Source organism: Mesitornis unicolor, unplaced genomic scaffold (assembly GCF_000695765.1).
Source record: "Mesitornis unicolor isolate BGI_N332 unplaced genomic scaffold, ASM69576v1 scaffold43838, whole genome shotgun sequence".
NCBI classification, from domain to species: Eukaryota; Metazoa; Chordata; class Aves; order Mesitornithiformes; family Mesitornithidae; genus Mesitornis; species Mesitornis unicolor.
In genome coordinates this window covers 1-27,661 of record NW_010203315.1, presented here as the reverse complement: position 1 = coordinate 27,661, position 27,661 = coordinate 1, and the positions used below count along the sequence as shown (strand labels likewise).

Here is a 27,661-nt window from a genome sequence, read left to right as displayed (position 1 = left end):
TCGGGAATAGCAGCTTGTTGTTGTCGCCGGCCGAAGTGACATGTGAGCCTGAGAGACTTTCAAGGTTAACCAAGTGCCCCGCAGCTCCCACAGTGGGGATGCTGGCCCATGGCAGGGACTGCATGGGAGCCACCCCACCTGTGTTTGTCACTCGGGATGGGGATGGGCTTTTCCCCTCCACTGGGACATGTGGGGAGGACTTGGCCTGGGGGGACCCCCAGCTACTACCCCCAAGCCTATTTCTTCATGTGGCTGTACCCTGTCTTTGGCAGAAGTGATTCCTGTCAGAGCAATCATACATGGTCAGACCAGTATTGATGGGAAGCTGTGCTGTCAAAAATCACCTTTCCAGGTTTCTGTGTGCTGAAATATTGTCCTTTTCATTCCTCAGCAAGAGAGAATTGAATTGGATCGTCTCTTTCAAAAATACGTACCCTACCTTATTGATATGATTGTAGAGGGAATTGTGGGCGGCAGACATGGAGAAAGGCTGAAGACCATTGTTCCTCAAACAGATTTAAATATGGTAAGGAACAGAGAATAAAGGTTGAAAAATTTTATCTGAAAAGATAAATGGAACAATGGAGAGAGTAAAATTCCCCTGGAGAAAGCACAGGAGTGAAGTCCTTGCCAAAATGTCAGTTTGCTAGTGATGAGCACCAGGAGACAGAAGAAACAGTCAGTTCCTAACAATGTTCTTCTACTGTCATTAGTACTTGTATCAGTAGATACACCTGTAAGGACAAAGGATCAGCAAATGCTCAAACAGCTGAAAACATTAAGAGTTTTCATGCATCTAAATGGCAATTCTGTTTATGTTTTGTCTTGTTTTACAACAGGTGGTGCAGTTGGCTGTGATGCTGGAAGCTCTAGTTGTGGTACATTCTGATGACCTTGATGTTCTGGAGTGTTTTTTCTTGGAAGCTTTATATTCCTCCTTAGGTGCTGCTCTTCTTGATGCTGGAAGAATTACATTTGATGAAAATGTTAAACGTATTTCATGCATGCCTACAGTTCATGATGATAACGTCCTGGCTCAGCCAGGGGAACTGCCAGGTAGGATCTTGTCATAATTTTGTCTGAATCCCCTTGATTATATTAGAAAAGTGTTATGTTCCATGAAGGCAGAACATTGTTCTTCCTTCTAACTGGTTATTCTGGCTGCAAAATTTGCTCTCTGAAGGACTGTCACTGAGAACCAAGCAGAGATATTGATGCTAGATGACTCTCAGCTACTCGTCTGTCCCCATGGAACAGTACTTTTTGATGCCAGGCTGAAGAGATAAACAGTGAAAGGAAAAATAAAACGTGAAAGGAAAGCCAGTGGAAGGTGCTTAAAAAGAGATAGTATGATCCAAGTGCTGGACTAAGAGAATTTTAATTGATGATTTACTGGGTTAAATGACAAGTAAACAGAACACAGTGTTGCCCAACTTTGTCCAGAATCTTACGTTTCACTTTCCTCTCAATCAGATTATTTTCTTATGAGATATTTCAGTGCCCTAGAAAACTTTCAGTTGCTTAATGGTTTGCAGCTCAGCTGCCAACTTTGTATGACTTTCATTTTGATGGATTTCGAAAAAAGTGGATACCTTGGCTGAAACTTGTTCCTGAATACATTCATAAACCTCAAGTGAAATTTCTTGACATTCTAGGTGAGTGTAAGATGATGATATGCCTTTAATTTATAATGTGGCATCACTGTGTGCATGGCACTTAACGTGAGACGTTCTCTTTCTGTGCTGAAGGTCATCTACTCAGGTTCAGTTTCTTGTGATGGTACAAATCAATTTCTTTAATTTTCTTGTCATAGTAGTTTAGAAGAAATAGAGTTGATATTTACAGCACTGTGTAATAAAGAAATGAGGAAAGGATTAAAAGCTTGTTTCAGTTAATAAGGGTTACTAGGAGCCAAAGATGGCTCCTTTTACAAGCCAGAATAGCAGAAGATTCACGGTCTGCTCTACTAGAAACTCTAGGAAAAAATTCAGCTGTGATTCAAATACTTGTTAGATAAAAATTACGTTCTTAAGGCTGTTATTGATTGCTACTTCAAGCACTATATAATGGGGACAGGTGCTTTTCATAGTTGAGAACAAATTAGTGCAGGTTACTTTATAGTAATACTTCAACAAGCACAGGTTAACTTCACTGACACAAAGGATAATTATGTGATCTCTAAAGTTACTCCTAATGGCAGGCTAGTCACATAGAACATAATGAATCTCTCTAGAGTTCTGGGAAAATGCTTATGATTCAAATAAATCCTGATTATATCCTTGAAATATGGATTAAATGGAGCTTAACCAGTCCATGACCCTCGTATATGAAAGATTATTTCTTTTTTAGTGTATCTATAGGAGAAAAGATCCCAATGATAAAAGCTGGAAAGACATGGCTGAGCAATTAACATTTTCTTTCAACATATTGAGTTGATATTTCAAGTTGTGTCTTTGTGCAACTACATGTTAATACCTTGAGAGTCTGATCCAGCACTATTCTATAAATATAAATCCCCTGGCTGTACTGCATTTTAATTTAATATGCTATCATATTCATGATCTTTTTCAGTGCCTACAGTGGATACAACACGCACTACTTGGTTACTAGAACAGATGGTAAAAACAAAACGCCCAGTTGTTCTTGCAGGTGAATCGGGTACATCTAAAACAGCAACTACACAAAACTTCCTAAACAATCTGGACAGAGATCTTAATGTATGTATGAGGCATTTTGCCTTGTTTGTAAAGCTGCATTTTTGTTCTTTGTCCTTGTGTTAAATTTGCATTGTGAAGCCTGAGTCTGTCCGTAGCAATATTGACTTTAGTTATGTGACTGCAAGCTTAGACCAAAAATGTGTGAATGGTTTCAGAATCCTTCAGTGTCAAAGATGTTTTGTTCTGTTCTACCATGTACAGATTCAGTTTTGTAAAATATATATTATGAAGTGGGCTTACTTTTCTTTGTCATCTATAATTCAAGTGAAAAAGTGGACCAGAGCAATGTCTCTTGGATGTCTGACAGCCTAATATAAAGTATATTTTTGCAATGTTCTAGTTAAAAAAAAGAACAGGTAAAAATCCATTCTTATCCCTTTCATTCCCTTTGCAGCTCCTGCTCATAATGAACTTCTCTTCTCGTACAGCATCGATGGACATTCAGAGAAACCTAGAGACATATGTAGAAAAACGAACTAAAGACAGCTATGGTCCTCCTATGGGAAAACGCCTCCTTGTTTTTATGGATGATATGAATATGCCAAAGGTAAGCATCCAGTGGTTTACAAGGTAGTATAGAAACATTTGGGGTGGCACTGCTGCGGTCCCTTCCTACCCAGATCTAAGGAATCACAAGTCAAGGGGATTCATGGTAAGTGTATAACTGGATTCTGACCTAGGATCTTTGGAAGAGTTGGACTTGTATGCAGTTGGGGATGTTTCTGTTAAATTATTTGTCCTGCAAATAAGTGAGATTCTGGTAATTTCTTTATGATGCTAAAATCATGTCTCTGTGGCTGCAGGTTGTGTGTTATAGTAACCATCCCTTTCTCTTTACAAATGGGGCAAAAAAGTATGTGTGCATTTAGTTCATCTGAGAGAAGCAGCACTTTTCTCATAGGAGACATTGGAGTGAATGTTCAGACTCAGTGCTAGAGCTTTGCAAAGTATCACTTAGTCCTTGTAATGTTCCCCTGAGCATGGAGCACAGTATTTCCATGTTTATGGCAGTAATTGACACGTACTGGATTTACTGTGCTCTAAACATCTTAACGCTTTTGTATCGCAAAGGTTGATGAGTATGGCACACAGCAACCCATTGCCTTGTTGAAGCTGCTGCTTGAAAAAGGTTTCTTGTACAGCCGTGGTAAGGAGATGACTTGTAAACTTCTTCGAGACTTGGATTTTATTGCTGCCATGGGGAAAGCTGGAGGAGGTCGGAATGAAGTTGACCCTCGATTCATCTCACTCTTCAGTGTTTTCCTTCTGAACAATCACTGAATTTGATCTATGCCTCCATCCTTAAAGGCCACACCATGGTAATGTCACTGTTTTTAAAGGATCACTCAACAGTTTTATTGTTTTTAAAGAGACATTTATTTCTGTGTTATCACAGGACCTGAAATCTTCTGTTACCCCTTTTTTTCTTGTTTAGAACCTCATTAGAACTCATTCTTAAGAGATGAGTTTACATTGGTTTTATAAACTCTTGAGTATTATGTATACTTTCAAGTCAGCAGATAATTTGTATAACTGGTGCTTTTCATAGGGCGAAACATGTGAACGTTGGGTTATGCCTCCTATAACCACATACACAAAGGTCAGCAAACTCTTTCCTGAATGAAAGTGAAAAATTGAATATAATGCAGTAGACTGCATTGCTAGCAATTAAACTGCGACATGATATCAGAAAAGAGCAGTTTATGTTTTCTGCTATGGAAGTGCTGTAGAAATGCCAGTCATGGGGATGATGTTGTCTTCAGCACTGTGCAAGCCTGGGAGTGAAGATGGGCGCTGCCCGAAACATTTAACTGCAGAGGAATGAGAATTTCTGAAAATGTTTGCCCTCAGTTATTTGAAATATATCAGGCAGGGTTAAAAGCTGGAAAGCAGAATATGTTTAAAAGCATTGAGTTATCTCTTGGCATTCTTTGGAAAGTGCCTCTTATTTCTCATGTTTGCAGACGTTTAATGAGTCTATATCAGCCATCTCTGACAAGATTACTGTGTGTACTCTGGAGCTTTCTAAACTGATTATTCGTGACTTACCCCCTACTCCTTCCAAATTCCATGACATTTTTAACTTGCGGGATCTTTCCAGGGTGTACAATGGACTTACTCTTCCAAATCCAGAGAGGTAAGAATAGAAAAATTGTCTTCATTTGTCCTACACCTCTTTATATTGGATGAATCTGGGTGAAGATAAGGTAATCAGCCACATGAAATCAGTCATATTTGGTCACTTTTCATTAAGCTGTCACCACAATAAGAAAATGTTCAGGAACATCCTAAATTGTGATCTTACTCTTGATGATGAACAATGCTGTGTTAGTCTTTTATAAGTAATATCCAGAGGTATAAATGCAAGGAAATTAATCATTTGTCCTTCTGAAAAGAACAAAACCAAAAAGAGTTCAAAAAGTCAATCCAGGCTCTGATCAGTGTTTTTAGACATATGGCCTTAGGAATCACGTCAGCTTATTTGGCGCAGTCTGATATTTTGATGTTAATGTAGGTTTCAAATGGTGACCCAGATGGTGAGAGTTTGGAGAGATGAGTGCCTCAGGGTTTTCCATGACAGGCTGATTAATGAAGCAGATAAAGCATTGGTGAGTAGTTTCTTTCAATTTTTAGTAGTCACTGACTATTACTATGGCAATTAATTTGCAACAGCAACATTACCAACTCTTGCACTCTGGTTTTGCAGTCAGACTGGAGACTTGTCTGACCACTGTGTTGCTCCATGAATTTAAAACATGGCCCATGGAGTTTTCTTTTTTAAATAAAAGTAACTATGGCAGACTAAGTGAGCGGATCTGCTGAAGGAACAGAAAATGTTGCTGCATTTGCTTGTCCAGGAAAATTGATTTGGAGTGGCACAGATGACAAAGTGTGGGAACAATGGAGAGGAAAACTCAGGAAACCACTCAAGTTTCAAGTCAGTACCTTCCTTTAGGAAGGATCGTATCAGAATGTGACTATACAGTCATGTAGGAAAAATAAGGATAGGAGTCCAGTCCTTAAACAATGCACTTGGTTTTGACTGTTATGCAAACTGGAAAATGCTCCAAATTATATCTTAAGCCACAAGAGAGAATTACACCAGTTTTATACCTTGAGAAGTAGGGGAGGATTTGAGTAAAGTTTCGTTACATATAAGGAACCTGCAAAGCATGTGCTTAGATGAAAAGGGGTAGATTAAGGTGGCTTCAGATTTTCCTGCTTCAGATTTTCTCCTCTAGCATACAAAGATACATTTCCAGCTCAGTTTTAATTACTCAGAATAATTATATTGCCATTTTTCTGTATTTGTACATTCAGACTTACAAGATTTGAGAGAAATCTTGGTGGTGAGAACTCTATGAATGCTGAGAAGAAAGGTTTATTAATCTAATATTTACACCAATATATGATAAGGTGTTTTTCTTAACAAGCTCATCCTTTTCTGTGTTAAACTTCTGCAGTCCATTGACTTGAACTTCCAGTTCTTGAACTGCCTCTTAGATAACTTTAGATCATACACAGAACACAATAGGAGGCTGTGGTATGTGGATCTTGTGGCGACGTAAGCATCCCCTTGAAATCAGGTTGTATTTGAGCATGAGTGAGTTATCACCCTTCTGAGTGTTGCTGGATTCAGAGTCATCTGCTTTGTTGTGTTGCCTGACTCATTTCATATACTTGAAGGTACAAGGTCATATAAAAAACCTGATTGAAGAGAATTTCAAAGATGACTTGAAGCAGGCCAGGAGAGATCCTATACTTTTTGGAGATTCCAGAACGGCACTGAGTGAAGAACCTCGAGTTTATGAAGATATCCAAGATTATGATGCAGCAAAAGCTCTTTTTCAGGTAGTGTGCATCAGCTTGGAACCATGCCTGATTCTGTCTCTGTGCCTGAGGAATGGGTAGGATCCTGCCTTAAACTGTAGAAAATCTGTTCTCTTTTTGTGTGCACAAAGAATTTTACCCATTTGGGATCTGCAGTAATGAAAATTGAGCATCAGCTACAGAGTTGGCAGTATTTTTCGGTAGTTTATTTTTCCGGAGGAAAGGGAAAGGAATAATGCTGCTAAATGAGTTGTTATTTTATTAATGTTATTAATTGTTTCCTTGGTCTCCTAGTAACATTCTGTCCACTTTTCTCTGCAGGAGATTTTGGAGGAATACAATGAAGTTAATATTACAATGAATCTAGTTCTTTTTGATGATGCTTTAGAACACTTAATCCATGTGCATCGCATCATACAGCTGGATCGTGGGCATGCCCTGCTCATAGGAGTGGGAGACTCAGGAAAACAGTCTCTGACAAGACTGGCTGCCTATACAGCTGGGTATGAGGTTAGTGACCCTTCCTTTTTGCAGTGAGCAAATACAAGGAAAGCAATGTTGTGATAAGGATCGAATTGGTGTGGCAGGTGCAAGGCAGTCAGTCGAGATAAGATAAGGCTGGCATCTCTTCCCTATAGAGAGAAAAACAGGGTGAGGTGACAGCCAGGAGGTCTAAGATGATGACTGTGGGTGATCAGGGCAGGAAGATGTCGGTGCCTGAACTTGGGTTTTGGCACTGGAGACAGAAAACAAGGATAGGTTTTGGGGTGAACAACTACATAGTCCCAAATTACTGCTTTCATTACTTAACTGTATTACGGCAGCACTCTGGTGCTGTTTGAGGAACTTTGTTGTGTTTGATACTGTAATCTTTCAGCTAGGAAATGTTCCTCTCTCAGAGGTACTTTCAGTCTGTTACAGAGGCTGTTGGCTTGGAAGGGAAGAACAAAAAAGGAGGATGAACACAAAGTGATTTTGAAAATGCAGTCCTGCAGGGTTGCACAAATGTAATTTTAAAAAAGTATGTAGTGCGTATTTTTGTTCATACTTACATGTTTACTGATGGTAGGTGTCAGACCAAAACCCTCGATCCAGTCTAATTGAAATTCAGAGTTACCATCATGTGTTGGGCCCGTCTGTACCTTCTGACTATGTGTTTGGATCCTTAGGTATTTGAGATCGTCTTGAGTCGAGGATATCGAGAAAATAATTTCCGAGGTGATTTGAAAAATTTGTACCAGAAGCTGGGTATTGAGAACACGTCAATAGTCTTCTTGTTTACAGATGGCCATGTAGCAGAAGAGAGTTTCCTAGAACTCATCAACAACATGTTAACTTCAGGTGACGCAGGCAGCCTCAATTACTCCTGATCAGTATCTACTTGTGACTCATAATCTCAAATGTACCCTTGATCCAGCTATTACTGTTTCACCCTGTGCCCTCTGCTGCTTTAGTTTGTTACACCTTTCAGTACTACCTGAAATGATCTTGGCCTTAATAATGGCTTTTTGGCATCTTCTTACAGTCATTTGTATGTATCTGGGAAGGCTATAGGATTAATTCATGCCGATCATGATGTTGCAGGTGTCTCAGATTTCTTCCAAGACTGAGATATAACTTCAGTTGCATTTGACCACAAACCCACCATTTGTCCCATTGGATTTTGAATAGCATTTACCTGAACTGCAGCAGCTGCTTATATAGAAATGTCCTAAGCTGTAGTTCAGTATCTTTTAGCGTATGCAGCAGCTGAAGATGAGCAGCAGCCGTCACCGTGTGACCGCCCTCTCCATAGAGGTTCCTACACAGTCTGATTTGAAAACAGCTGTATTCAATGTTACTGCTTTCCTTGGTCTAGTCTTCCATGTTCCTGTTCTGCTCATGTCTGTCATAAGGTAACTTCTGCAATATTTTTCATGTGATTGAGAGAATGAAAATCTGAACTGATGGTTTTTAGACAGTAATGAAGATTTTTCTTTGCAAAGTTCAAAGCACTTTGTGTTCTTGTGACATTTTGTTGAATTGTGACATGTTGCTGAAGCCCAAACAAAGATGAATTAGTTATTCTTCCAAATCCTCTTGCATCATCCTAAGTACTTCCTCTCTGTTTTCCATGTGGGCTGAAGGGAGGAGGAGAAGCATAGATAGATTAATAGATTAATTCAAAACTACCCAGAATAATTTTTGCAGAAGTATGTTTAAAATCTGTGGCTCTGGTTTCTCATCTGCCCTGTCTCCAGCCATGTGGTTTTCTCCTACTGCTTGTTCTCACTAGCATTCTTCTGTCCTTATGTTGCAGGAATGGTGCCAGCCCTTTTTCCAGATGATGAAAAAGACACCATAGTACGAGCGATTATGGATGAAGCTACTAAAGCTGGCACGAGCCCATCTAAAGAGAGTGTCTGGCAATATTTCGTAAATAAATGTGCAGGCAACCTTCACATTGTCCTAGGAATGTCCCCAGCTGGGGACAGTCTGAGAACGTGGTGCAGAAATTTCCAAGGTATGAATTGTATACAAGCAATGCTTAGCCATTTCCTTGTGAAAGACAGGCTTGTAGGCAAGCGAAAATCTCCAGTGGACATGCAGAGATGTCTGGCAGCTAAAGCTAAGCAGAGCAGGTTTCATGATGAAGGATTTGCAGTGCATGATTTGTTTTCGGTTAATTACCACGTATCAGTGAGTATTATTGATTAGCATTTACCAGATCAGTTCATTTTCCAGCTGAACAGCTGGAAATCAATTGGTCATCTTCATTGAACTGGAACTCTACAGCCTATGTTTGCAGTCTCTCGTGTGTAGTTTACAGAAGAATGCCTGGTAGTAGATCATTATGAAACTAGGATGCAGGTAAAGGAAACATTTTTGTATCCAAAGCAGAAAAAAAAAAGGCATGGTGAGAGGGACACCCAGTAAGAGAAAAAACACCTGAGTTCGGTGGATGCTGTGCTTCAGCAGGTAGCTGAAAGGAGTCCTGGGAGATTGAAGAGACACGTGAAAGATGGGTATGGGTGGGAAGCCTAACCCAGGCATTAAAGTACCTTCTTGCAGCTCTTGGCTGCGTCCTGTAGAATGGTACAGCCTAAAGAATAGTACAGTGGGGTCAGCAGCACACAGGTACAAAGTTGATTCTTTACTAATGAAATGGAAATATTGACTTTGTGGTAAATATCGTTGCTAAGCAGGAGTCAAATAAGACAGATCCTTGATATGAACAAAGTTAAGCGCGGGACAGTGCAGCAGATTAGAGTCTATAGTTTTACAAAGGAATTTTTTATATAACGTTATCCTTTTATTTTAAGGTCTTGTCAACAATACTGGTATTGACTGGTTCTTGCCTTGGCCTCCCCAGGCCTTATATGCAGTCACACAATCTTTTGTTGGTATGTAAAATCTCAGTAATTTAACCCTTTAACCCTTGGGATAATAGCCTAAGAAATACCTTTTTTACTTCACAGTTATTGTAGATTTCATAATTTGTTTTCCCATTGTGCTTGTTACCCTGAGTCTAAACAGGTGATGCAAAATCCTAGTCAAAAATTGGTTTTGGATGGAAGTTTCTTACACAAATGGTTTTAAAATATTGCTAAAATTCAAGTTCCCAACTCTGCAGACAATGTGGCCTGCTTACCAGGAGGCCCAGGTTCTCTCCTGACTCTGCCTTCATCTTGCTTTTTGCCCCAGAAAAGACTTCTTTTGTGCCTGGCTTAGATATACATGAGAAAGACAGCAATGGGGAGACTTTAAAAAAAACAACAACAAAACCAACAAAAACTTTGAAATACTTTGTTTCTTCTGTCCAATTTTAGAAAATAACAGACGCATCCCATCGGAGAGCTTCAAATCAGTGACTGAACACATGGTTATGGTGCATGAATCTGTAGGGGTTTTCAGCAAGAGGTTTCTGCAGAAACTGAGACGTAGCAACCATGTCACACCAAAGAGTTACCTTGATTTTATCCGTAATTATTCAAAATTGCTGGAGGAGAAAAATGAGTTCATTTTAGGTAAGGCTGTGTAGACTTTTTTTACTTTTTAATAAGTGATTTAAGTATTTTAAAAAGAAAAAAAATGTGGTAAGAATCCCATATATTACCCACATTATGGAAGGATAATTTTGTCAGTGCTATCTCAAATGCTGTGCTGGCATCTGGTTTTTACATTGGACCAATGTCCTAGCCACATGTGAATGCTCAGGCTCTGTCTGTCAAATGGTGAGCTAACCTCACATTCTTTTGTGCATGAACCTGAGCCAGAATCTCCAAACCAGACTCACTCCTTTGCTTGGGGAAGAGTCTAATTAAATCTACTACTAGCTCAGCCTAGCCTAAGGTTTGACATTCTTCTTCAAGCAGCGAGTCTTAGTTCATACTTCAGTATGAAATACTTCACTGAAATATGTGAAGGGGATAAACCATGAACAGTGTAATACGGAAAGCAAGTTGTGGCACAGGGCCACTATGTGGCAACTCAAGTGACATTAACACCATCTTGAGTTGGGAGGCTTAGGAAAGGTTTTTTGTTTATATATATTATATATATTTTTATTTATTATATATAGTATATATACTTGTATATACTTTCATTAACAAGGTTGCCTTGAGTGCAAGGTAGGTATAGTATATGTATAGTGCAATATAGTGCCTTTATGCACCTATAAGCATGGTTCTCTTCTGTGAGATTGCCTGTTGCCATGTGGTAGTACACAATCAACGAATCACTAATGTTTCTCCCTTTTTTTCCATCTAGCGCAATGTAAACAGCTGGATGGGGGCTTAGTTAAACTGAAGGAAGCTGGTATACAGCTGGTTGAGCTGAACAAGAAACTTGCTGAGCAAAATATTGTGCTAGCAGAAAAATCAGCTGCTTGTGAGGCTTTCTTACAAGAGATTTCAACAAACAAAGAAGCGGGTAGGTAGTTTACGACTACTGATGTGTCCCACAGGCTAAGCAAGGCTCGCATCGTCTGTGTTGTGGGGTTGGAAGGCCCTCTTCTAAGATCTCCAGCTGCTTCTAGAGCAGATCTAGCTGTGCTGATCTAGTGTCATGCTGGAAAAGTACGTCCCCTATCTTGCCCTGATTGCCATCTTTGCAATGTATTTGATCTACAGTACTTTACACAACTCAATACTATGTTCTCCTGCCCGTGTCTTCCCTTCACAAGGTGTAGGGTGTAACATGGGAAAGAGGCATTAGCAAGAAAGGGACGTTCTGATTAAGAAAATTACTATTAGAGGAAAAGCAGAGGGAAGTGTGGGAGGAAGAGATTATGCATGCTCTTGTATGAAACACTAACAGTGTTCCTAATCTGGTGATGGAATGGTAAACATTGGCAAGCTAGCAACAAAAAGGTACTGAGTTGGTGGTAATTTCTGATTTTCAGCCAAAAACAGATATATATTAGTATATGTTCTGTATACAAATTTGAATAATCTGTTTATGGTCCTGCCTTTACAATTCCTAGCTGAGGAGAAGCAAAAAACTGGCTGAAGAAAAAGCTGTCAAGATACAGGAACAGAATAAGACAATTGCTGTGGAGAAGGCAGCTGCTGAGAGAGCTCTGGCTGAAGTCATGCCTGTTTTAGATGCTGCCAGACTGGAGCTTCAGAAGCTTGACAAGTCTGATGTTACTGAAATCAGGTGACTCATCTGGATGTACAGTAGCAGAAACTCGAAGAAATTCACTGAAAGACCCTTGTTTGCAGGGTCTGAACCTTAGCCTCACCTTTCGCACCTGCGTGGTGTGTGAGTGCAGTCAGGCCATCAGTTGTGTGGGTGCAGAGGTCACGACAGAATCCCCTGAGTCCTAGCCCAGGACTCCTCCTTAAGCCTGTTATTCCTTCCACTCCTTTGTTTGATGTCTTCCTCATATTTCTCTACTCTGTGTGTGATGCACTCAAACCTGCTCTGGTTTTGCCTGAGCAGTGGCTGTCCAAACCCCTTCATTCCTCCTCTGTTTTTGTTCAGTGTGAATACCAGTACCACATACCAGTTTTTTTTCAGGCTTGCTTTGATAGCATGAAAATATATTTCTCTGCTGAATCAATTTCTTCTTGTGTTTTTATAATACATCTTGTATTGTGAATAGATGTGAAAGCACATCCAGTCTTCGGCTCTCCCTAAAATAGCAACAGCTCTCCCTTCCCTGCCACACTTGTTTAGTTTCCTTTTTCTCATAGATCTCTGGATTCTTCTGTACTGCTTCTCCCTATGGACAGCTGCTTCACTGCCCTAGGAAAGAATATAATGGCTCAGGGTTTTAGACATTCCACTATTGAGATCCTCTAGTATTCTGTTGTCTGAATACAAGAATTAGTTTTGAGCTATTGACTGGTAATAATTTATTGTCCAACCTGGATTATCTTTTTCACTTTGTAGGATGTCTTTGGCACTAGCTCTTGTTGTATTGCAATGACTCTTTTAATGGAAAGTACCTGTGCCTGGCATCATGTGTTTTGTCTCCTCTGCTGTCTCCTTCCTCTGTTTTCTAGATCCTTTGCAAAACCCCCTAAGCAGGTGCAGGGTGTTTTGGAATGTGTTCTTATAATGAGAGGTTACAAAGAATTAAACTGGAAGACAGCCAGAGGAATGATGTCTGAGGCAAATTTCCTGCAATCTCTGCTGGATACAGATTTTGATGGAATTACTCAGAGCCAAGTGAAGTCTATCTGAGGTAAATTACTGACCTGTATACTTGGAATGAAGGTAGCATCTTGTTAATGTGATTAGCCATGTCAGCAGCAATCTTTCCAGTGTTGTTTGGGAGGCTGGGATTCGCTTTGTGCAAAGGGACAGCACTGTCTGCAATGCTGCAGATGTTGCACTGTTGGGGTGACTGAGTTTTTCAGAGTTCAAAAACCTTCTGCTATGTGTTAAATCCAGTTTATAGACACTTTGGTTTACAGCAGGCAAGAAACAAACAGGACAGCTGAGTGGGCATGCTGTCTGCTTTTAGCCACTTTAGAAAGTAGAATTACAAGCTCATCCATGTGGTGGCAGTTAAAATGTGATATGCACAGAGTGGAAAGAAGATAAACTTTATTTAAAGCTTATGAACCGAACTTTGCACGTGCCCCCGAGGGTGTAATCCAGAGAAGTTCCATTAAGAGGGGTATTTGGCCCTTTGAACAAAATTGCATCTGACTGTTGCAGAGAAAACAAACCATGATCCTGAACAACTCTTGAACGCACTCCCTTCTTGGTGAAAGAACTTGATAAATCTCTAGCAGTATTGTGCTTGTATTGTTACAGCCCAGCCCGATTGTCTTTCACAGCATTACTCGATATTGCTGGTAGGGAATGGTATTTCTCTGAGGATTTCTGTACTGTAGTTCAACTCACAACGTTTTTGTGTTTGCCCATTTAGCTCTGTTAAAGAGTCTTAATACTACCTTCGCTGAAATGACTTCCCAGAGCAGGACTGGGAATGTTAAAGTTTGTCGATGCAGCGATGAGCTACTGTGATGTAGTTAAAGAAGTCAAGCCAAAGAGAGAGAAGGTAGAGTGTGTGGATGCATGATCCGGATGAGAAAAATAATACTCGGCAATTCCATAGACTGCCTATTTCTCCTCTTTGAAGTGCTTAAAAAGAGGTGTTTAGGAGAGCTATTGCAGCAGGGGTGAGGCAGGCACTCAGGTATAAACTGCTGTGTTTGTTGTGTCATGCTGCGATGTGGGTTCTCATTCATGCCAGTGCTTGAAGAAGGGGTAGGAATGTCTTCAGTTGGAATTTTGTAATCTAACATGCTTAGAAAAACAGTTTTTAGCTGTCTACTGAAAACAGACTTCAAAACGTACAGCATTTGGACAGAGCAGAGCCCAGTAGTATACAGCATCCGTGTCCCTTAAGCACAGACCTTTTTGTTCACTTTTTTTAGAATGACTGGAAAGTTACCTGTATTACCAAAGGAAATCTAAAATCATGCAGATGATGCTGGGAAACTTTCTTCAAGAAAAGGTTATTATATCAGCTGACTACTGAGAAAGTATATTCACTAGATGATGAATCGGACTATTTTTGAGGTCTTAATATTATTGTTATTAAGCAGACAAGCCTCCCCTTTTGTCGTGGGATGACAGTCCCGTTGACCTCCAGTGTCAGCAGAACTGCTCCCATGCTTTAATATACCTTGTGGGTACAAAACCCTAGGAAATTTATCTGCTTTCGAGCTGCAGTATCAGACTGTGATGTATATGTTTGGGATGGGGAGAGGTGGGTGAGAATAGTGCCTGTTATTCTGGCTTGCGCTGTTTATTACCAGGATGCCTTAAAATACATGCAATAGCCAAAAGAAATCTGAGAGCTTACCACTTTTCTCTAAAGCCCTACTTTCCTCTGACACTCTTATGTTTCCTTCATATTGTAATGTAGGTGGCTAGGATGGAGCAGAACTATTACTTAACTAAGCGGGAACTGGAAAAAATAAATGCAGAGTTGGGTACCATTCAGGATGAGCTTAAAGCTTTGAGCAACAAATATGAAGAGGCAGTAAAAGAAAAGCAACAGTTACTAGAAGAAGCAGAGATTATGAGGAGAAGATTAGATGCTGCTGACAAGCTCATCAATGGCTTGAGGTCTGAGAATGAGAGGTAAGTCTAGATTCAAAGAGGGATAAAATCTATCACACTGAAACATTTTTGGAAACGTCACTTCCTGTCATGTTTGTTTCTGAGAAGAGGCAGTGTCCATTCTAAGCTAATATTCATTAGCTCTTGAAAAATAACAATTTTTAGTGCAGAAGAAAAAAGTGAACTCGGATGAAAAGGAAGATAGTTCGTATCAACTCAGTGTCTGTGGCCATCATAATAGTGAGGGAACAACTGATTGTAAATGTGGAGGTCTGTCTCAATCTACATCTAAAGTAGCAGGAGCTGGAAATTCTGCACATAGACCCTGTCTTCCTGCTACAGACTGACCTCGGATTCCCTTATAATTCTATCAGGTGGACAAAGGAGTTAGAGGACTTTGAAATACGAAAGGTGAAGTTGCTTGGAGACTGTCTACTCTGTGCTGCCTTCCTGAGCTATGAAGGAGCATTCAACTGGGATTTTCGTAATGAGGTGATTTATCAAGTGTGGCAAGAAGATATCCTCTCACGAAAGATTCCTTTCAGTCAACCATTTAGGATAGAAAACCTCCTGAGTAATGATGTGGAGATTAGCAGGTATGTCCAGTCGAGAAGCCCAGTGACTACTGAATGTGAAATCATGAAGTGGGAGACTGGATGTGAATCTGTAGCATAGAATGGGCATTGTGGGTGGGGTGCACAGCCATACCAGAGAGAGCCCATTTTACTGTCGTGTCTCAAAAATGGCAGGGAGACCATTTATTTATCTTCTGGTTAGGGGCTATTTGTCATAACGAATGGTTGTACTTTTACACTTCAGGGACATTCACTGAACCTAGACACATATAATACCTTTTTAGGAGATTTTGGAAGGAATTATGTATAGTATGTGTTCAACCCAAAGCCCAACAGGAGTCTTTTCATTGACTTCAATTAATTTGGAATTAAACCCATGCCTGGGTAGCCCACATGTCAACTACTGCAGGATTACTCACCAAATGCAAGTCAGTGTTTTGAGCAGTGGGGTCACAAATGACTCAGACAATGAATCAGTCTGAGTTTTGTCACTGTTCTTACAATCACATACACTATGTGTTTCCTTATGTGTCTAATAGCATGCTCAATAAATTGCGTAATTTTACTGACAAATGAAATGTGCTGCTCTCCCATCAAGTTTTGTCCCAGCCTGGTCTTTGATTCATTCGGTTCCCAGGTGGGTTGCCCAAGGGTTGCCTCCAGATGAGCTCTCTGTCCAGAATGGCATCCTGACAACATATGCAAGCCGCTTCCCACTCTGTATTGACCCACACCAACAGGCATTACATTGGATTAAGAAGAAAGAAGAAAAAAATAACCTGAGGGTAAAGATAAATGATCATTTAACCTCTTTACTGGTTGTTTTAAGAGCTGCATAAATACCTGTCACCTTGAACAGGGAACCAGTTATATACTGACAAATGTGCGGACTCCTGTGTCTCTGAAATAGAAGTGAATATCACTGTTCACATGACCTTCAGTTCTTTGGGATGGATGGTTTGTTTGGGATCTTGGCCAGCCTTAATACCTGCAGTATAGCCAAAAGGCTGGTACAGATTGTTTTATTGCAGCGTAGGACAATTAACACAGTCAGAGGTGCAGCTGGAACTTTGAAGAATAGTTCTCCAAATGGAAATTATTCTCAACTGATGAGAAAAAAAAAACCCAAACAAAACTCACTACTACCGCTTTGGACCACACAGTTTATATCATCTGTAAGAGGAAAGACAAAAAGCAACAAAGTCTGAACTTCATTAGTTCTGTCAACTATTGTAAAATAATAATGTTCAGCAAATTGAACATCAGTTCATTTTTCATATCTTCCCATTATTCTTTTGCAGGTGGCTTCCTTTAATGACCCAGACTTCCTTAAACAACTTGAACTGGCCATGAAGTATGGAAACCCTTTCTTGGTGCATAGTGTTGATGAATATATTGATCCTGTGATAGACAATGTCTTAGAGAAGAATATCAAAGTTGCACGGGGGAGAACATTCATTGTCCTGGGTGACAAAGAGGTTGACTATGACACTAATTTCAGATTGTATCTGAACACCAAATTATCAAACCCAAAGTATTCTCCCTCTGTGTTTGGCAAAGCCATGGTTATCAATTATACCGGTAAGCAAAAGCGTGCATTTAGTAACAAAGCAGTGATTGTGCTGTAGTGCAAGTTTAGGGCCTGGGTGTTTGAAACAGCAATGAACCTCTAAAAAATTCATAGTCTCCCTTATACTTAGCATTCTTCTCACTTCTTTCTTTTAACCAGAAACTGAGCTAAATATCTCTTCTTGCATATGCCAGGTTAGGATGCTTTGGTAGAATTGAGATATAGAACCAAGTCACTCTGTTGCATCACTGTAGTTTTATGAGATGATTGAGATTAAATAAGTTGTGTAAAAGCTCTTCTTGTGTTTAAAAAAATGACTGTGTGCTGTGTACCTGTGTTGTATCTGTAGTTACGTTAAAGGGCCTAGAGGATCAGTTGCTCAGCGTCATTATGGGTCTTGAAAGAAGGGAGTTGGAAGAACAGAGAGAACATCTCATCCAGGAGACAAGTGACAACAAAAACTTGCTGAAAGATCTTGAAGACTCTCTCCTTCGGGAACTGACATCTTCCACAGGAAACATGCTGGACAACTTGGACTTGGTTCAAACCTTGGAAGAAACAAAATCCAAAGCTTCTGAGGTACTGGCTCTGGGCTTTTGGGAAAGATATCTACTAACATCATCCTTCACCCTTGAAGCTAGGAATTAGCTTGAAAGGAAATTGAGAGTTTTCTCGTGAATGTGTTGCACCTTTCAGTATTGGGCACTATTTTACTGCATCATGGATTAAGAAAAGTCCTTATCAGGACAAAAAATAATGGTTGTCTACAGTTCTAAAGCAAAGAGCATGTGATATATTTCTTTCAGCTCTAAAACAACCTTTATCTTGTATTGTATCTGATCTTAAATGAAAAAAAAATTAAGATATTTTTCACTCAGAGAGGATGTAGAATCGCCATCCTTGGAGGTTTTCACTCTGTAGTTGGACAAAGCCGCAGCCGATCTGATCTAGTCCAGCTTTGTGCCAGAAGTTGAACTACAGATCCCCAGAAAGCTCTTCCCACGCTATTTACATGATTCTTTGTAAATCTTTGCCTTTACTTATTGTAAATATACAGGGTGGGTTTAATTTTTTCATAACTTTCGGTTTTTACAGTTCATGCTAACTTCTTTAGGGTTACCTGCCTTGTCAGCATAGAGAGGCAGGTACTGAATAGCTCTGCCTGTTGTGATACAATACACAGACAATGGATCGGTGCAGTAATTACATGTGTATAAAATCAATGTATGGCTAGGTGATTGAAAAACTCAGTCTGGCTGAGACGACGGCGGTGGATATTGATCGTCTTCGAGATGGCTACAGACCAGCTGCCAGGAGGGGAGCCATTTTATTCTCCGTTTTGTCTGAAATGGCACTTGTCAACACCATGTATCAGTTCTCACTGGTCTCCTTCTTGGAGGTTTTTGAACTCTCTCTTTGGAAATCCATGCCCAGTCCTATTCTTCTGAAGAGGTTAAAAGCCATCATGGATACATTGGCTTTCAACACCTATAACTATGGATGCACGGGTTAGTGTGACCGAGTGATGGGCTGATACCGTGTTCTGCAAATGCCTGATAAAAGCCGTGCTGTTGGTTGGTTTACACTAAAGGGGCAAGTTACCAAACAGTGAATACGCTAATGTTTGGTTCTCAGCATTGCTCCCAGTTTACACTTTAGTCCCTGCTATTTCTGTTTGATGAAATTGTGTGCATTAATAATGCAAATTTTAAAGAAATGCTTTTCTTGATACAGTTATGAATGGTAAATCACAGCTATGAATCTCACATCCCTGATGTAGCTCACAGATGCTGTTTTGACGTTGTAAGCCTGATCCAAAGCCCCATCTTTGATCAGCCTGATCTCTGTGGAGTGACCAGATGCAGGATACGGTTTTAAAGATTGCTACAGTTTCACACATTTTAGCAGCTGATTTTTGAAAATACTGTCCTTTTAATGTAGGCTTGTTTGAGAAGCACAAGTTACTATTCTCCTTTAACATGACTGTCAGAATAGAACGCGCTGAGGGCAGAGTTCCACAAGAAGAACTTGAGCTCTTTTTGAAAGGTAAAGCGAGTATTTATATATTAATTTATAGCTATATGTAGCAATAGCTAAAAGATCTTTTGAAGGCAGATTTTGACTAGGCATGATTTGCTGTAAGGGCCAGCACCTAGAGAAACCACTGAAGGTAGCTGAACTGTGTTGGCTTACACATCTTGTGGATTCTGTTATTTCTGTTTCTTTCACTTTGTTAACCAGTGAAGAGGGTAATCTTTCTCTGCAGATGTTGACAAATCTCACGTTAACTAATGGTTAGGACATTACCTGAGCTCAACCTTTAGTTATTTTCCAAGTATGTAGAAATATTTTTAGGAATGTCTGCAAAGATAAAACAGGCTCTTGCAAGCACTTGTAAAATGCTCTTTTCCTCAGCAGACTAGTTTAATCTTACAGTGCTTCCAGAAACAAATTTCCAGTTGTTTCCTCTGTGCAGTGGGGCTGTATGTGTGGTCATGTACCAGAGAATTTACGACATGGACGTTCACTCTGGTTTCTGAATGTGACTAGGCAATGTTTCCCTGGAGAAGAGTGAACAAAAGAAACCGTATGCCTGGCTTCCAGATCAAGGCTGGGAAGACCTGATCTACTTGTCTGAACTATTTCCTGAGAAATTTGAATCTCTTCCAGATGATGCGGAAAAAAATCCAGATGTATGGAAAAATGTATGTGCTTTTCTGCAATCCTGTTCTCTCTCCTTGTTTTTCTTCTGGTATTAAATGTTCACGTACGGCGCAGTGTGCCATAGCACTCGGCAGGAGGCACGTCACCACTGGCTTTTTCTGTCAAGGCCTTGCTTTTCTTCTTGACTTCAGTTAGTGATTGGCTCATTTCCAGAAGAAATAGGGCTCTTATTGTTAAAAAACCAACCAAAAAATCTTCCCTGGTATACTGTAGATTTTTTATTTTCCAGTCAAATACCTTATATGAGTTATTTGCCCCTGCTGAAGTCAGTGGGATTTTTGGTGTTGATTTCAGCACCCAACATTTCACTGTTATTTTTGTCCTGTTAAGTTGTACTTTGATCTTCTTGCAGCAGTGAGCTCTGTAGGCTGGTTACAGACACAGACTTTGCTTTTTTCTGCCTTTAGTTTCATTCCATGTCTTCTTGCTTTATAACAAGTCTTTCTGTGAACAAATTGTTAATACTTTTTGCTTGAGATGCTCTTTTCTGTATCTGCAGAGAATTACTTGACATAAAATGAAAGTACAAATGAGTTTCTGGACTTGCATACTTTATACTGGAAAAGTTGAATATTTTACGTTCACCTAATCTTTTAATATTTCTTTGCAGCTGATAGACTTTATTCTTTGTTTTCCTTGTGTCTCTTGGCCACTTGTTACTCAGATTGCTTTTGTCTGCTTTCCTAGTAATTGTGCTGGTAGAGCCAGTTGATCCATTTGCATTGTCTCCCACCTTTTCTTGCCAGTGGTACGATACGGATGATCTGGAGCAGAGGCCATTCCCCATGCAGTACCAGGACAATCTCACGAACTTTCAGAAGCTCCTACTGTTACGGTGTCTCCGGGTGGACTGGCTATACCGGGCAGTAATGGACTATGTTACTGTGACCATGAGTGAGAAGTAAGTCACACTCTTCTTTCACATCCCAGTCATACCATTCAGGTATTTCACGCAGAACTGGAGTTATAGTAAATGTATGTAAATGACTTTGTAATTTACATAAACAACAGAACGTGACCTGTCTCTGTATCATTTCCAAGTGCACTCTGCAATGAGCTTCGATGGTTACACAAGAATAAAGACTAAAATTTAAAAGATCATTGTACAAGATGGCCGCTCGTGTGTAAATTAGCAGGTTTTTGTGCTTCTTTTTCCCTACCAGGTGTGTGCAGCCTCCTGTGATGCTCATCACATCTCCCTTCTGAGGAGCGGCTGAGGGAGCTGGGGCTCTTTAGTTTGCAGAAGAGGAGACTGAGGGGAGACCTCATTCATGGTTATAAATATCTAAAGGGTGAGTTCACGAGGATGGAGCCAGGCTCTTCTCGGTGACAAACAAGGATAGGACAAGGGGTAATGGGCACAAACTGGAACACAGGAGGTTCCACTGAAATTTGAGAAGAAACTTCTTCTCAGTGAGGGTGACAGAGCCCTGGCCCAGGCTGCCCAGAGAGGTTGTGGAGTCTCCTTCTCTGCAGACATTCAAAACCCGCCTGGACGCCTTCCTGTGTAACCTCATCTGGGTGTTCCTGCTCCGGCAGAGGGATTGGACTGGATGAGCTTTTGAGGTCCCTTCCAATCCCCAACGGTCTGGGATTCTGTGATCAGCTTTGAAGCTATCTTTGAGCAATGCAGTCCATACTCGCCAGTTGTTTTTATCTTAAGTCCTGGCTCTGATCCTGTCAGTGACCTCATGAAACTGGCCGAGAGGACAGGCTTCGGAGGGGATAGACTCAAATTCCTAGCCATGGGACAAGGCCAAGAAAAGGTAACTTTGGTGGACATGCTGTGTGCACCAAGTTAGTGTGTGCGGGCCTGTCCAAATTTCCTTTCCAAAGGCCTGCTCCACTTTCAAGGCAGTTACTTTGTGGTTCAGATGCAGAACATGATTTGCCAGCCTGGGAATAATACTTTCCTGTGATGTGAAAGGGGGCATTTGGCTGATTCGCTTATTTTATGGTTTGGGTAAGGGTACATGCAGAATGATATTGTCATCTGTTGTTAAAAAATAGCTGAGCTGAAAAGATGTTACCCTGCAGTTTTTCAAAGGTTAATCAGTGTCTCTGTGTCTCTGTGTATGGACCTGAGTTGATGGGAAGTCAGAGTTTGTCACCAAAAGAGGTCCTGCTGCCCCTTCTGTCTTTCCTGTAGCTTTACTTTTTGCTATGGACACTAAGGCAGGGATGTCCAGAGCTCAGCAGCTGACTGAATTTGCTGTGGTTTCCATCAGTGGGAGAACTCCTGTTAGATTCATTTAGACGACCACTTCCTAGGCTCCAGTTGTCACTTTCATCTGGGCCATGCACACTCCTGTACTCTTCTGAAATATTTCAGTGCTGTGTGTGACTTTGGATTTCAAAGGAATTAATAAAACTTTAAAAAGCATCTCAGAACAACTTCTTGTGGTATTGGTAAGGTCTGTTCTGAGCAAGGAGCTTTCTGGTAAGTCTATTAAAACTAAGAGGCCGAGCGTGCTTGCTGGCAGGAGGAAATCCATTGCACCAACCCATCAGAGTCAGTTTGCGTACCGGGTAAAGGGAGAGTTACTCACAGATGGTTCTTTCCCTCTTTTAAGATTGCTTTGCAGATGCTGCAGAGTGCGGCGGTTCATGGAGAGTGGCTGATGTTGCAGAACTGTCACCTTCTGGTGAGGTGGCTTCTCAATCTGGAAAAGGCCCTGGAGAGCATCACAGAGCCTCACCAAGACTTTCGCCTCTGGCTGACTACTGACCCGACCAAGGACTTCTGAATCGGGATACTGCAGAAGTCCTTAAAGGTACTGTGCCACGGGGAAACCCCAGCCAGGAGCTGCTCTTATTCATCAAAACAGACCGGCTTTGGGAGGAGTATGACCTGAATGCAGCACGTTGACCTGAGCTGTGTGTACTAGCCTTTTGTCTTTATAAGCCAAATCTTTTTTCCCTCACCCTGTTTATCTTATGGTGAGTTTTCCTTTGGGTGAAAGCTGTTCAGCCGGTTTTTTTCCTGAAGCAATTATTTCAGAGTAGAGGTTTGTGAGTAAACCTGGAAATGTGACAAATGCTCTTGAGATTCAAATGCCGCCACCAGTGAGGAATATCCAGAGAGACAGAAATAGTCCTGATGTCAGTCCTGATGCTGGAGAGCAGGGCTGAGGTCTCTGTCTGGCCTGGCAATAGTGCCAGTGGAGCAGACGTCGTAATAGGATAATGGTTTCCAGCTGCTACTTCAGGCTGCGGCGTTTATCACAAGCAAGCTGAGCTGATTATTTTGAAGGCACAAGCCATGGTGCTGTCCTTATGTTCTTTTCTTTGGCTGCTTTACCTCTGCTGTGGTGGACCAGTCCTGTAAACATAACCATTTTACTTCACAGATTCGAAAGCAGTGGCGTGACAAACCCGCCCAATATCTGCTCTAGTGTGTCAGTGACAGCTCTGGAGTATTCACCTGCAGTGAATTGCAGTAAAGCAATCCCTGCAGTGGGGAGAAGGGAGCATGGGTGGGTCTTTAAAGGACTGCAAATACCCGTTTCCTAGGTGTAGCCGTGAGCAGTGAGAACACAGGTTTTACAGTGCTTTGAAAAAGCTGCCTGGAAGCTGGCTCTGCCTCAGTTTGATTATCCGTAAAGCCATATTAAAGACCACTAAGCCATCTTACTGTGAAGATATGCAGGATGCACTAGAATGTGGAAAGTACTGATATTTCAGTAAATTAGCTCTTCAAGTATGATAAATATTTATGTCTTTCCAATAACATGACTATTTCTTTTTACATAGGTGTGTTTACCTTTATAAACTCAAAAGGTCTGTTTCATGTCTTTAGAAAAAAACTCTATATTGATATGAATTCAAAATTTTCAAGCTTGCATTGTTCAGCTTACTTAGGGAGCAATACATATTTAGACCTTAGTTTCCTGAGACTATCCAGTAACTGATGGCTTTCCTAATTATTTTGATAGGTTGTGACAGAACCACCTAATGGTCTGAAACCGAATATGAGAGCCACCTACTTCAGAATTCCCCAGGAAGCCCTAGAGCAGTGCCCCCATCCTGCCTCTAAATCCTCAGTCTATGTCTTGGCATTTTTCCATGCTGTGGTTCAGGAGAGAAGGAAGTTTGGGAAGATTGGCCGGAACGTACCCTATGATTTTAATGAGTCTGATTTCCAGGTAAGAAGATAATTACAATGGCTCTAATGTTCTTGAATTGCTCAGATTACTTTTGAAAACATATAATCTATGCAGCTTTACTCCTTTCTTGCAATAACATTTTGCTTCATTTTTTTCTGCTCCTGTGGAGTTCCTGATCTCTGAGATCAGGAATGTAGGTTCCCGATCTTCTATAATCTCAATTTTGGGCACTAAAAATTAACCAGATTCCCAATCCTTCATGTTTATATTGCCTTTCTTATGGGTGTCTTTTCTTAAGAAGTTGTATACTTTTTAATTATTTGAGAAAGAAATGATCGTTAGCTTTCAAACAAGAACGATGTTAAATAAAATCTATGGATATATAGAGTTGATTTACGAATAGTCTTATCTCACGCATTCCAACAACTTTATTAGGTCTGCTTGGAAATTCTTAACACGTACTTGACAAAAGCTTTCCAACAAAATGATAATATCCCCTGGAGCAGCCTCAAACACCTTATTGGTGAGGTGAGTGCCTACAGTGTCACTAAGGCATGCTTGATGGCTGCAGCTAAGTGAAGCTTCCTTCCTGCATGGGCCGTGTCATTGAGTGAAGCTGGCTGGAAATCTCTCCTGGGCACTCTTGAAGCTCCTCCTAGCCCTGAGCAAGTTGCTTAATCTCATTGTCTCCGTGAAATGGGGCTGTTGTGTGTACCTGCACAGGGGAGTTATGGTGCTTAATTAATTTTGAGTGAGGGAGCCCTTGGGATCCTCTGATGAAAGGTACTGAGTTGCACAGCTTTACAGTACTGTTAGTGCCGTGGAGCATTACTGACGTGAGAGCTGTACAGAGCTGTGTGTGATGGGTGCTGTGTAGCAGCTGGCCTGCTCAAAGGAAGGTGCCTAAGGAAGGTACCATGGTGCCTCGATCTCCAGGACTTGTTATGAGGAGTGGCCCAGAGCAGCCATCTCCAGGCTGCGTCTGAACACCTCCTGCTTGCTCCTCCTTGAGAGGGAGCTGGAGAAGATGTACTTGGTGTCCTTTGAGGGAGTCAATGTTGCACCATGCAGTCACTGCAAAAGCGCAGCGGTTTGGACCTTTCAGTGATTTGTTTTTAACTGTATTTGCTACCCCAAAAGCCAGTGCTATAATACTGATGTAACTAATTTCTAGGTCATGTATGGTGGGCGCGCAATTGATCGTTGCATCCTGACTCTCTATATGGACGAGTACTTTGGTGATTTCATATTTGACACACTCCAAAAGTTTCTTTTTTATAAAAACGACAGTGTTCATTATAACATTCCACAGGGGACTGTAAAAGATGACTTTGTTGGTAAGAAATGCTTTTCCAGCCACATAAGTTAGCATTAAAAACAGCAACAAAGAGTCTACTTAGAGTATGCATTTTCTCCATCTGTCCATTGCTGGATATGAGCAGTTGAAAGCAACTTCAGGCATTGCCTGTGTATGCATTGCCATGGTGTAGTCCACTGATGATAATGTTCTTCCTTTCTGTGAGTAGACTTTTGCAATGTGAGCTTAGCAGCGAGCTTGTAATTGCTTCAAAAAAAACACCAAAACCCTAGGTAAACAGTTAATGTTAATTTTCTAATTATTAAGTGATACAATTCTGGGGGGGGGGTGATGGGAGGCGTGGGGGGTGTGTATGTGTCTGCGTGTATGTTTGTGTGTGTAGCTGTGGTTTAAGATGTCGTATCTTGAGGAAGCGTGTGTTTGTATTGCAGAGGCGATAGAAACTCTGCCACTTGCTAATACCCCAGAGGTATTCGGTCTTCATCCAAATGCCGAGATTGGGTATTACAGGCAGTTTGTGATATTTGCTCCCACCCCCTTGAGCTGCAGCCTCAGACAGGTCTGTTCTCCTTTACTTTGAATTATTTTTATAAATAAGGGGTAATGAGGTGGCTCCTCACCACGGGGATTGCGATCCCAGCCATGCCAGCGCCCACCGCAGAGGTGCCTGGGCAATGCCGTGGATGCTGTAGCGCGTCGCACCGGGGAGCGTGGGAGCCAGAGAGGCACCCGCAGGCTGGTGCACGGAGGAGGGTTTTGGTTTCAGCAGTAGCACAGGGTGGCATCTGCTGGCCTGCCCTGGGATGGGTGCGTGGTAGGATTGGGTAATGACCCTGGGGAGCAGAGGCAGTGAAGCAGCGGGCACTGGGAGGTGAGCGAAGCAGCCGAACCGCTCAGTCCTGCCAGCATGGAGCTGGCTCAACACATGCCCAGGAGCACTGCTTGAGGCACCCAGGGAGGCTGCTAGCACAACATCAGTGCTGCGGAGGGTGGGAGGCTTTGGTGCCAAAAGGCCCATCAGGTCCCAAAGTTCTCTTAGAGAATTAATATAGAAGGCGTCATCTGTGCAGATTTAGCCTCACTAAATCATTTTCGTTTCAGGTGAAACTGGAACAGGAATTAGTCGAGACGATTACATTGCAAATGTTGCTAAGGATATAGAAAACAAAATACCGCAAGTATTCGATGTTGACCACATACGGAAAGGTTTTGAACCAGACATCGCCCCGACGACTGTGGTGCTGTTGCAGGAATTGGAACGTTTCAATAAGCTGATCATTCGAATGGCAAAGTCATTGGCTGAACTGCAACGTGTACGTGAGAACACAGCTACTACTGAAATCAGCCAGGCTTTACCTGGCCTGGGCTGGCACCCACTCACTCTCTTTCCAGGCCTTGGCTGGGGAAGTTGGAATGAGCAGTGAACTGGACGATGTAGCTCAGGCTCTCTTTAACAGGCAGATCCCTGGAATCTGGCAGCGGCTGGCCCCCGACACGTGAAAAACGCTTGGAAATTGGATTATTTTCTTTAGAGATCGGTATAACCAGTACACCAGTTGGGTGAGTGCCTCCAGAATGTTTCTTGTTTTGTTAACCTGCATTATGTGCTATGCAAATTGGTGCAGAACACACACTGCTTTAGGTAAGTTACTTGAGCTAACGCCAACCACCACCTGGAACGATAATGAGCAACGGCACGACGGTGGGTGCAAGACAGACTGCCCACTGGCTTGTTGTTAAGAGTATTGGCCTCTGGGCTGAGTACAGGTGTGATGGGAGAACCAGGTGCTGCAGCTCATCCCCTGTGATTGCAGGTTAACAAGTGCGAGCCGAAGGTGATGTGGCTCTCAGGCCTGCACATCCCAGAGTCTTACCTGACAGCTCTTGTTCAAGCCACCTGCAGGAAAAACAAGTGGCCCCTGAATCACTGCACCCTCTACACAGAGGTAACGGCGTACAGGACAGCAGAAGACATCACTGAGGGGTCTATTCAAGGAGGGTGTCTTTAGGATTATTTGGCAAAAAATAATGAAGTAGTTAATTGGTGAGTGAGAAATTGCCTGGCATACTGAGTAAATTACTTGTACCTCCGCAGACAATAGCTTTGGTTATGCATGGGCAGTAGCTGGGTACAGCAAAATACAGTTTGCTTTCTTCAGCTCGTCACCCACATGCACGTGCTTGAACTTGCGCCTCGTCCTTGCTCTGTCTTTATATGTACTTTTTATATATATATATATATGTATGTATGT

General features: G+C 41.4%; 1 protein-coding gene across 1 annotated transcript; it reads left to right on the top strand.

Annotated features, from left to right (window-relative positions):
• Positions 1–379: 379 nt before the first annotated feature.
• DNAH10 (dynein, axonemal, heavy chain 10) lies at positions 380–27,418 on the top strand (the record flags this gene model as incomplete). Its single annotated transcript, XM_010190663.1, is given in 40 exon segments — positions 380–526; positions 840–1,056; positions 1,536–1,655; positions 2,572–2,717; positions 3,112–3,264; positions 3,789–3,972; positions 3,975–4,036; positions 4,682–4,854; positions 5,233–5,326; positions 6,405–6,569; positions 6,870–7,058; positions 7,718–7,889; positions 8,848–9,051; positions 9,851–9,931; positions 10,358–10,555; positions 11,298–11,463; positions 12,018–12,188; positions 13,040–13,221; positions 13,915–13,951; positions 13,953–14,046; positions 14,920–15,137; positions 15,491–15,712; positions 16,329–16,476; positions 16,993–17,272; positions 17,611–17,840; positions 18,496–18,769; positions 19,203–19,307; positions 19,812–19,966; positions 20,732–20,886; positions 21,149–21,162; positions 21,582–21,751; positions 22,559–22,759; positions 23,921–24,130; positions 24,527–24,619; positions 25,266–25,428; positions 25,841–25,927; positions 25,930–25,968; positions 26,511–26,722; positions 26,802–26,969; positions 27,224–27,418. Coding segments are annotated over 40 exon segments (6,294 nt in total), but the record flags the coding sequence as incomplete, so codon positions are not given.
• Between the last annotated feature and the right edge of the window lie 243 nt (positions 27,419–27,661).